Source organism: Megalops cyprinoides, chromosome 9, assembly GCF_013368585.1.
Source record: "Megalops cyprinoides isolate fMegCyp1 chromosome 9, fMegCyp1.pri, whole genome shotgun sequence".
Classification (NCBI taxonomy): domain Eukaryota; kingdom Metazoa; phylum Chordata; class Actinopteri; order Elopiformes; family Megalopidae; genus Megalops; species Megalops cyprinoides.
This window is the reverse complement of record NC_050591.1, coordinates 26,272,813-26,283,516: the sequence shown is the minus strand read 5'-3', so window position 1 is coordinate 26,283,516 and position 10,704 is coordinate 26,272,813. Positions and strand designations below refer to the sequence as shown.

At 47.6% G+C, this 10,704-nt stretch overlaps 1 protein-coding gene across 1 annotated transcript; it reads left to right on the top strand.

The window, feature by feature from the left end:
- Positions 1-1,629: 1,629 nt before the first annotated feature.
- On the top strand, positions 1,630-8,815 carry dhx34 (DEAH (Asp-Glu-Ala-His) box polypeptide 34). Its single transcript, XM_036537011.1, has 16 exons — positions 1,630-2,453; positions 2,812-3,123; positions 3,211-3,465; positions 3,638-3,740; positions 3,848-4,065; positions 4,330-4,504; positions 4,752-4,945; positions 5,322-5,423; positions 5,552-5,815; positions 6,141-6,314; positions 6,464-6,569; positions 6,915-7,021; positions 7,197-7,460; positions 7,648-7,833; positions 7,941-8,082; positions 8,429-8,815. Exons 1-16 carry the CDS (start codon positions 1,755-1,757, stop codon positions 8,569-8,571), a joined length of 3,444 nt encoding a protein of 1,147 aa, XP_036392904.1. The 5' UTR covers positions 1,630-1,754; the 3' UTR covers positions 8,572-8,815.
- Positions 8,816-10,704: the final 1,889 nt, after the last annotated feature.

Below are 10,704 nucleotides of genomic sequence, written 5' to 3'. Positions count from 1 at the left end.
TTTACGTGGGATAGAGAAATGAATGGTGTGGTCTCATGAATACTTCCCATTGTATGTCCAGCCCTGACCTGATTTCCTTTGAGCCAGCAAAGGGGTACCAGTTCCAGGTTTCAGCCAACTGTGATGGAGATTTCACTACAATGCTACTGGAGTTTTATACCCAACGTCTGCTCTACCTGGACTGGAGAAAGAGAAAGGTCAAAATCACTGAACTGGTACTAACACGACTTCCCCGCGAAGAAGGGTAAACACCAATACATCGGCCTGCTTACATGCCAGTCAGGAATCACAAATCCAATAGCAATTTCTCTTTAATTTACACTCTTTCTGCGCTCCATTCATCCCAATACTTCAATTATGAAAATGCCTCAAAGTGATATTTTATTTTTTTGTTTTTTTTTTTTTTGAAGTGACAATCCTCTTGTGATTTTAGTAAACGGCATACAGTTTGGTGATACTTTTTGTATGTTTGTGGTCCTTGGCAGGATTTCTTATCACGCCTGGAATATAACAGCAACAGAAGGCCACACAGAGGAAGTACAGCTCACCAAGATCGCTACCAACGATGGAGAGGAAATGCTGAGCTTAGTAGTAGAAAGATCAATAAATTATTAAATTAATTTAGAATTGTAATTACCATTTAATATTAAACAAGGACACTGTGTATTAACCAAATGACTTCATGTCTGAAAATATTTGAAAATATCCTCCAGTATATGTTGAAAACATTATATTTGATTCTTGAGGGAATGGAATTAGATTTAATGAAGGTTTGCTCAGCGACACAATGACTCAAAAATACACGTGGCTGATTGTGGAAAATATCTGACAACGTTCCTCCCAGGTATATTGCTTCAATCTTAATATTTCGCTTTTTTTATTCATTAAAAAAAAAAAAAAAAAACATGCAACAATGGTGTTTTTCTAACTCTCTTGCGTTATTCAACTTCATCCTCTTAAATTCCATAATAAAGACTTTAATTGAACAAATGAGTCTGTAATTTATCATATTTCGGTGAACTCTCACAAGGGGTTAAACTCTTATTCTCCGGAGATAATTATAATAATAAAGCGGAAAGAAAATATCAGAGACACCGACACATACCACATTCTTAGGCGGAACGGAAATGGTTCGTCCTTCTTTTCATTCCGCCCTCCTGTTATTTTCATTCGATACAGCCGTCCAATGATGATTTTCCTGGGCTTCAAGGTAAATACATTTAGTAGCACTTACAACTACCCTTTAATCTTTACTTTATACTGGACTAAATTAGCTTGCTTGTTCCAGGAAAAATTAATGATCACTTAATGAAATAAAAAAGTCTGTTGGCTTACTAGCTAGACCGGTTGTTATCCTGCGTTAAAACGAACTGTGAACGTAAATCTCATGGAAATCCCAAGCTACGTACCTACTTCTGTTTTATCTGAATGATTTCTAGCTACATTAATATATTAGTTAATCACCTAGGTAGGTAACTATTCTACAGATCTTATTTAGATAAGTAGAATAGTAGCAGGCATTTCTGCACTATTGATTTCATTTAACGTAAATGTATTATAGTTTTCGAAAAATTAGAGCAAAATCCGGTTACTTAGCTGACAAATACGTTGTGACATGCCGACCAACAACCTGCATTTCTATCGTACTTTTGTCGCAGGTGAAACATAACATTTCAATGACTGCAACCGAGCACTGCTAAGGTCAGCTACACGCAGCATATGTCTGATTCTGCCCCTGGCAGTCGGACTTCGATATGGAGTCGGAACGAGATCGACACCACCGGAGCTGGGACTGGGACGACTCACGATGTCGTGCCCAGCTGGACGAGGTGTTTTTCCGGCAACACGACTATATCCAGGCGGGAAGCCCGGAGCACAAGGAATTCTGGGCTTTCTTTGAGCGCTTCCAAAGGTTCAAGGAAAAGAGGGAAATGATGGGGTCACAGGGCAACAACGATGGAAAGCAAGACAGCAAACCCAAGAAGAAGACAGGAAGTGTTGATCTGGGGCTGCCCAAGGAATATGATGCCCGCTACAGGATCAATGTGTCCGTGTGCACTAAGGACGTGGAGGAACGCCTCGGTGGCTCAGAACAGCGGCGGCGGCAGACCTCCTCTGGGCCAGGAAGGGAGGAGATAGCCACCTGCCGACTGACCCTCCTCCACTTCCTGGACTTCACCCAGAGGCAGAGCTTTGGCAAGTTGGCCAAGCTGCAGCGAGAGCAGAGAAGCCTGCCCATCTTCCAGTACAGGGAGCGCATCGTGGAGCTGGTGAGGACGCACCCTGTGGTGGTGGTAGCAGGGGACACAGGCTGTGGGAAGTCCACCCAGGTGCCTCAGTACCTCTTGTCATCCGGTTTCAGCAACATTGCCTGCACGCAGCCACGCCGGATCGCCTGCATCTCCCTGGCGAAGAGGGTCAGCTTTGAGAGTCTCAATCAGTATGGATCCAAGGTACGAGGGACACTTTGTATGATTTGACCTTCCACTTAAAAGCTCATATTATCAGAAACCGATTGGGGTCATGACAGAAGATTTTTGATTCTATCCTGCTATAATAAATTCATTAAGGCACTGAAAGCAGTTAGCATACATAGATCATCAGCATTTTCACAGGTTTCTGGTACTGTTAACATGATAGCAATTTCTAAGAAAATAATTGGTTTGCTTTATTTTAGTATTCAAATATTCTATGAGAAATTGAGGAGGAGGTGAATTTTTTGCCACCATTATATGATATAGATAGGAGAGCTTGTTCAGCTGAAACCTTGCTAAAGAGTGTTCAGATACATGGTTTTTGCTGTGGTTGCAGGTGGGATACCAGATCCGCTTTGAAACCACGCGCACTCCCGCAACGAAGCTGCTGTTCCTGACCGAGGGGCTGCTGCTTCGGCAGATCCAGCAGGACGGGGCGCTGGGGCAGTACCAGGTGCTGATCGTGGACGAGGTTCACGAGAGGCACCTGCACTGTGACTTCCTCCTGGGCGTGCTCCGCTCGCTGCTCGCCCTGCGCCCAGAACTGCGCCTCATCCTCATGTCAGCCACCATCAACATTAAGCTCTTCTCCTCCTACTTTAACAACGCGCCTGTCCTGCAGGTCCCTGGAAGGCTTTTCCCAATACAGGTGAGCACGTGATGACAAGGCACACTCAATTAAAGGCTCTTCTGGTTGGAGGTGAAGTGACGCTAGAGCACCCTCTGGTGTTCACAGGTGATCTACCAGCCGGTGCCACCAGAGGAGCAGCCCTCCCGCTCAGAGAAGTTGGACCCCCGGCCGTACCTGCGGGTGCTGCAAGGCATCGACCAGCGCTACCCCCCCGAGGAGAGGGGCGACCTGCTGCTCTTCCTCAGCGGAGTGGCGGAGATCTCCACCATCCAGGAGGCCTGCCAGACCTACGCCACGCACACCCGCCGATGGATCGTCCTGCCCCTGCACAGCACCCTCTCCCTGGCCCAGCAGGATAAGGTACTGGGCCACATGGGATAGGGCCCAAACCAAGCCTTGTGTTGCACTGACACAGTAACCGGAGATTAGGGGTTACATGACCTACACAATGCTTGTGCAGACATAACATCTCTCCATGAAGGTAGGAGTAAAGTCAGTGTTTGTAAACAGGTGATCAAATGTCACCCTCCAGGTGTTTGACATCGCACCCCCGGGGGTGAGGAAATGTATCATCTCCACCAACATCGCCGAGACCTCAGTCACCATTGACGGTGTACGCTTCGTGGTGGACTCAGGTGAAGAAATGTGTTGCCTTGCAAAGCATTAGTACAACACTGGCACACACAGCCAGAGTCAGTCTGAATTGCAGTGACAGGAATCACGGTTACATATTTTCTTGCAGGCAAGGTGAAGGAGATGAGCTTCGATCCCAAGGCCAAGATGCAGCGCCTGCAGGAGTTCTGGATCAGCAGGGCCAGCTCAGAGCAGCGCAAGGGTCGAGCGGGGCGAACCGGACCTGGGGTCTGCTACCGCCTCTATGCGGAGTCAGACTACGAGGCCTTTGCCCCCTATCCAGTCCCCGAAATCCACAGAGTGGCCTTGGACTCCCTGGTGCTTCAGGTGAAACCTACCATCAATGACCATTATCACATTACTTCTTTTCACATTACTTCGTTTTATGTATCAGTTTAGCCTGGGTTTTGATTTGATCCTGTCAAGAAGGTCATGGTTAGTACAGGTTGATTTTATAATATATGACTGTCACATTTACATCTGTACATGATAAATAGGGCTCTTTTCCCAGGGGTCAGGGTAAGAGTGAATTTCAGTATCCACCTCGTAGACTGATGTCATCCTGACTGTATGTGGTATGTCCACTGGCAGATGAAGAGTATGGGCCTTGGAGACCCCCGAACCTTCGCCTTCATTGACCCTCCGCCTGCTGCCAGCATCCAGACTGCACTAACTTATCTGAAGGACCAGGGGGCGCTAGACAGCCAAGAGGAGCTCACATCTATCGGGAGCCTGTTGGCACAGCTGCCTGTGGACGTGGTCATCGGTAAGGCTCCCTCTCTAGGGTCTTTCAACAACTGCCATAAAGCTATGCACTTAATGCTTTCCTCTTTGCACCCTAAAGGTAGGCGTCTCTGGTTGTCCCACACATGTCATACGGGGCTGTGCCAGTCAGAGATGACTGCTTATTGCATGCAAATAGAAAATGAAGGGGAACAATTTCACACAGTACATATGTAATATATTGCATATGTGTGGCCTTCTGTGACCTCTGTGGTGTGGTGTGTGTTCAGGGAAGATGCTGGTGTTGGGCGCTCTGTTCAACCTGGTGGAGCCTGTGTTGACGCTGGCGGCTGCCCTCAGCGTTCAGTCCCCCTTCCTGCGCAGCGCCCAGCACAATCCAGACTGCTCCACCGCACGGCAGCCCCTGCACAGCAACCAGGGAGACCCCTTCACCCTGCTGAACACCTTCAACACCTGGGTGCAGGTCAGTGTCGACTTGTAAGATGTGAGGCGTGTGCCGGAAGTGTGTGTGGAAGCCATACTAGAACAGTAAGAGTTATGTATTGTGTTATGTGTGAGGTTATTCATATTTACATTTACATCATATTACATTACATGCGTTTAGCAGACTTTCTTATCCAGAGCAACTTCACAACACAACTTCCAGCACAACAGAGCATGAATGTATCCAAGTATCCATGTAAGTTAAATGAGCAACAGTGTCAGACCAGGCTAACACTCACAGACCAGTGAGTGTGAGCATAACACCATTCAAGCCCTACCATAAGTTAGCTTGTGTAGTCTGACTAGGCAACATTAGCTTTGTTCACAATGTAAATGCTGCGATTCGACCACATCAGGTGAAGGCGGAGAGGGGCGGCGGCTCGAGGAAGTGGTGCCGCCGGCGCGGTTTGGAGGAGCAGCGGTTGTACGAGATGGTAAACTTGCGAAGACAGTTTAAGGTGAGAGAAACGCGCCTGCACTCGCTTCAGCCGCACGGTCACTTCACCTCAGCATGTGGAACGGCAAGCGCATGTGGGAGCCACCTGCACAGTGCACATGTTTATTGGTGTCAGTCTCATTGCAACAGGAGCTGCTGATGAGCCACGGGCTGCTGGACAGAGACGAGAGCGCACCCTGCTGGCAGGACAGGCAGCAGCGGCGGGAGAGGCACAGCGAGCGGCGCAAGCTGCACCAGCTGAAGAGGGACCACGACCTGCAGGAGGGGACCCGCCGCAAAGTGCTGAAGCTGGGGGAGGGGGAGGAGGACGCGGGCTCCTCCGGGTCGGAGGAGGAGGGGGCGGGGAGAAGGAAGAGGGAGAAAGAGGGAGCGGGCCAGGGCGTGGACATACAGGTGAGGCAGTCAGACTGATGGCTATAGTATACAGTATTAGTCAAAAGTTTGGACACACCTGATTAAGATAATGGGAAACATGCATTCAAAAACATTTTGATCTAAAGACTTGTGCTTAAATCTTCATTGTTGCATCATTGTCACTAAACAGCTCAAGTTTTTTGAGTGGTCCCGAGCCAAGACACGTGCTCACAAACTGGTTGGCTGTGAACTGTCTGTCCATTAAATCAGCGCAAGACAAATTTGCTCATTTGCCCATTTGCTCTGCCCGTGAATATCCTGTGTACCCTGATTAAACATTGGATTGGTTGGCTCCTCCCTGCAGGAAGTGAAGTTCAAGCTGCGTCACAATGTGACAGAGCTGCAGGAGGCGGCCAGCGCCAGCCAGGACCTGTCCTCGCGCCAGCAGGCCCTGCTGAAGCTGGTGCTGTGCCGGGGGCTGTACCCCCAGCTCGCCCTGCCCGACGAGCACAACGCCACACGCAAGGACTCGGATCAGGTCAGACCTCCTCCAGCACCGGCTGCCTGTTTGATGCATGTTTCGTCTGTCCTCAGTTTGGGTATGTGTGTGTCTGTGTGAGAGAGCGGTTGTTTCCCTGGTGCATGCAGTGGCCCCTGTATGACAGCTCACATTCTTATGTCTTTCAGATATTCCATACACGCAACAAGCAGGGAGTGGTCATCCACCCTACCAGCGTGTTTGCCAACGACCCCGAGGTGCTGCACGTTGCGGAGCAGGACCCCAGGGAGTCAGGTGCATTACATTACATTATTGGCATTTTAGCAGATGCTTTCATCCAGAGCGACTTACCTAGGTTACAGCTTTACATGGTATCCATTTATAGAATTGGATATTTACTGAGGCATTTGTGGGATAAGTACCTTGCCCAAAGGTACAACAGCAGTGGCCCAGCAGGGAATTGAACCAGCAACCTTTTGGTTATGAGTCCCGCTACCTACCATTACGCCACATGATGCCCACAATGCAGCATATAGCTAGAGTTATCTAGGTTTCTGTAAAAACAGTGTGGTGTCTACACTATTCAGACATGCATCTTACTACAGCATATGTGTCTGTCCCTCTGTGGTTTCCCTGCAGGTGCTGACAAGGGCGAGAGCACCAAGCACCAGCTGCTGGGCTTCGTCACTCTGCTGGAGACCAACAAGCCCTACCTGTCCAACTGTGTGCGCGTCCCCGCCTTACAGGTCAGTGAGAGCTGTGCTGTTGCTGATTGTGATGTCATAGGTTTGTGCGTCAGTGTTGTGTGCCCTGGGGTTTTGGATCATGGGTCATTGTAGGACCTCACTTCATGACTGATGCTACAGCGTGCCACTGTGGTGTGTGTCCCTCCTGACTGGGGTCTCTGGGCCTGCGTTCCAGGCTCTGCTGCTGGTGGGCAGCTCGGTGGACAGCAACGCCGACTGCACTCGCTTGGTGGTGGATGGGTGGCTGGAGCTGGGCCTGAGCGACGGCGAGGCGGCCCTCCGCGCCCTCTCCTCTGCCCTGACGCTGCGTGGGGACTGGGAGCGCCTCCTGCAGGCCCAGCTCGGCAGGGGCGCTGGCGGGCTGGCAGGATCCGGAGTCTCCCGAAAGGACCTGGAGAAGCTGTGTGAGAGCCTGGTCCGCTTCCTGCTCTACACTGAGGTACTGAAGCACTGAAGCTTTCGGCCCTTTCTGCATCTCTGTAACAGCCTTCGCTTCCACTCTTAGGTCTCCTATTAGAACATCTATTCAGGTGCCCACTAGGGCTTAGATATGCTCCTCTGAAACAGCACTGCGGTGATTTAGGGGTAGATATCTGGTTTATTCCTTTCATTTTCTCTTTCTCCAGGTCAGTTACAGCCTGCGACGCCTCACCGCTCTGCAGTCACAGAACTTGTACATCGGCCCCCAGCAGGTGACAGGACTCCCTGACGCCCCGGCCCTGAACCCACTCTTCCCTGGCATGGAGGCTGAACCCCACCCTATCAAAGGAGGGCTACGGGTCACCAGCTTTTTCACCTACAACTGTCTAAGTGTGAGCATCCCCCTGTGGCCACATGGCTAACATGCCAGCATTTACACAGAACTTTTAGTGGCTGAGTGTATGTACTGAAATTCCAGAGTTTCTGTGTGTGGTTGTAGGACTCCAAGGATCTGTACAGTGAATGTCTGCGTACTTTCTGGAGCTGCCCGCACTGTGACCTCTACATGCCCCTCACACCCTTGGAGCGCATGCAACACGAGGCCACCTGCAGGCCAGCTGGGGAACAGCAGTCTGGGGAGGGTGAGTTTGAGGAGGGCCTTTGGGGGACTTCAAACAGCCTTTTTATCCTTGGCTTCTGATTTGCTACAAATTCTGCTTCTGTAATGCTTATTCTACAGCCCCGATGACTAGAATCAAGAAAGGAACCTCCTCTAGGGAAAAAAAAACTGCACTTCATTTGAAATTGTGCCAATGCACATGTGCATGAAGCCATATGTATTTGAACCTATAAGGATGAAAAAGAAAGGAGAATGGTGAAAACGAGAGGACAATCTGTGTTCATACCTGATGAAGGAGAGGGAGTTCTTCAGGTTAGACTCATTATTAGTTGCTGACCACAGATTCTGATTTTTTTTCCTCTCTGTAGATCTAGAGAGTGAGACGGCTGCTAGCTCCAAGTCATCATCCTCTACCTCTGGCCTAACCCGGGTCTACCACTGTGAAATCTGTGACAAAGACCTGACCCTGACTCCCACCGAGATCCTGAAACACAAGAGGAGCCACCTGTGAGGTCAGGTGCACCCCTTGCGTAGTAGCAGGTACAGCTGAGGTCCGCTTTGTCACAAATAGTCCTGGAAAGCTGCGTGACGCACCGTCAGTGCTGAGGCTGAGGTGTAAGCAGCCTGGGCAGCTGCCGTCCGCAGCTCCGGTGCAGCGTCCACACAGACCAGACCTCTGTGGGGCGAGAGAGTCGGGTTTACGGGAACTAGGATGACAAGTACTGCTAATGCTCCGGGAAACATCAGTGGATTTGTGGGGGAAAAAAAGAGAACCTTTTCCCACATTGGGACAAAAGGAGCATCTGGACTCAATCAATGAAGTTAAACCTTGGGAAAATGTAAAGCATAGTTAGGTGTCAATGCTAGAATAACATTATTTATAAATAAATAATGGAGGTTGACACATTAGTTGGACTTCTAGTTTGGGTTCCTAGTCCAATGTTAGTCATGCTATGCGGCTAAGGTGTAATTTGAAATATACTTGTATTTTCATTTCACTAAATAATTTGTTTTATATTTGTAATTTTTTTGTAAACAAACATATAAAGAATGAATTTCATCATTTCTGTTTCCTTCCATCTTGGAATTAGTAAAATGGATCGGTGCCATCGTGTGGGCAATGTTGGTACTGCCTTTCACAGTGCTAAATCAGTATCTATAGATTTGGGGAAAAAGTTTTTTTTTTTTTTTTTTTTTTTTTTTTCCTTGGACACTTACAGACACTCGTATGCATGGCAAGGATGATGAACACTGAATTAAAGTACACATGCAGGACCAGAGGTGGGAAATGTCAGTCCTACCTCAGTTCATAATTAATCACTTATCCGGGTAGGAAGTCAGAGTAAATCAGTTCTGAACTAAGAGGTAACTTCCAAAGCTGCAGGAGTCCAGCTCACCTGCCCACTGTTTCCACAGACTGATACTCTCCAATGTAAGTGCACACAAGTGAAGAGATGGGTACACATCATTTCGAGAGCAAATGTTTCATTAAAATATAGAGTGAGGGTTTAATTAATGATACAAACCCACGATATGTAACACCTCAAAGCAGCACGTTGGCACAAAGTCAGAGAAGTAAGACAGCACGGAAATTAAAAACCCGTCTCCAAAAATAAATAAATCATCTGAATAAATATCTGGATAAATAAACAAACAGGTAATATTTCATTAATTACTTTCAAATTAACCAATAAATACATACATAGTAAAATATACACATCGGCAGAAAAAAATAACTTGGTAAGTAAATGGTACGTAAGTACATACTACTTAAAAATAATGTTATTAATAAATTAATCAAATTAAAAGGCACATTTATTAAGATGTATGAATGGGGCCTTCAAGGGTGATCTCATTTAGCTTGCTTTTCTTCTTTCGTTTCTGTGTCACTCACGGAGTTTACTGTGTGTGTGCGTGTATGTGTGTGGCTGCATATCCACAGCTGTATGATGCAAAATGAGCTATGTTGAAATGTGTGTGTGTGTGTGTGTGTGTGTGTGTGTAATTGATTGTGTCTTTAAGTTGGAGGGTCACTCCTGATGGTCTCAGCCTGGGATAAAGGGAGGGAGGGAAGGTGAGAATGGGGGGCGGGGGGTATGGGGATTGGATCAGAACAATACTGTCTTTCATCATTACTGGTACATTTGAGATATTCTTCACTGTGACACGTACATCCCAATATAAAGTGACTCAAAGCCAGCAGTTAATACAATATTTGAAGTTCCCCTCTTTGTTTCTCTCTGACAGAGTGAAACAAATAACATACATGTTGGTGTGAGCATTACACAGGCTCATTCCCCCTTTCTGATCACAACAGAGGATCTTTTCCAGATTAACGGTGCCTCTCTGTGTTTCTTTCCCTATTCCTGGTTTGCAGACAGGAAGATTACTAGTTGATTACTGACATATCCAGCTTAAAAGAGGGAAAGTGGAGGTGATTAAAAAGCAGCTTTGAGATGCAGGATTTAAAGCAATGTTCCAAGGGACTCAACTGCTGTGAGGTATTTGAACTGAGATCGCCGTTCCTTCTGTATTGTAATTATCGTGTTTTGGTCAAATCTCATTTTAAAGACTAAAAATGCTCCGATGTGTACCTTCAGATGTGACACTTGAAATCTCAGTTAAAACACCATGCCTGTAGACA

What these genes read in the sequence shown, in the direction of transcription:
- dhx34 (XM_036537011.1), top strand. Translation starts at nt 1,755, where the DNA reads ATGGAGTCGGAACGAGATCGACACCACCGGAGCTGGGACTGGGACGAC. An exon ending in GAAGGCTTTTCCCAATACAG is followed by an intron (nt 3,124 to 3,210) that starts GTGAGCACGTGA and finishes TGGTGTTCACAG; the next exon opens with GTGATCTACCAGCCGGTGCC. An exon ending in GCTTCCTGCTCTACACTGAG is followed by an intron (nt 7,461 to 7,647) that starts GTACTGAAGCAC and finishes CTCTTTCTCCAG; the next exon opens with GTCAGTTACAGCCTGCGACG.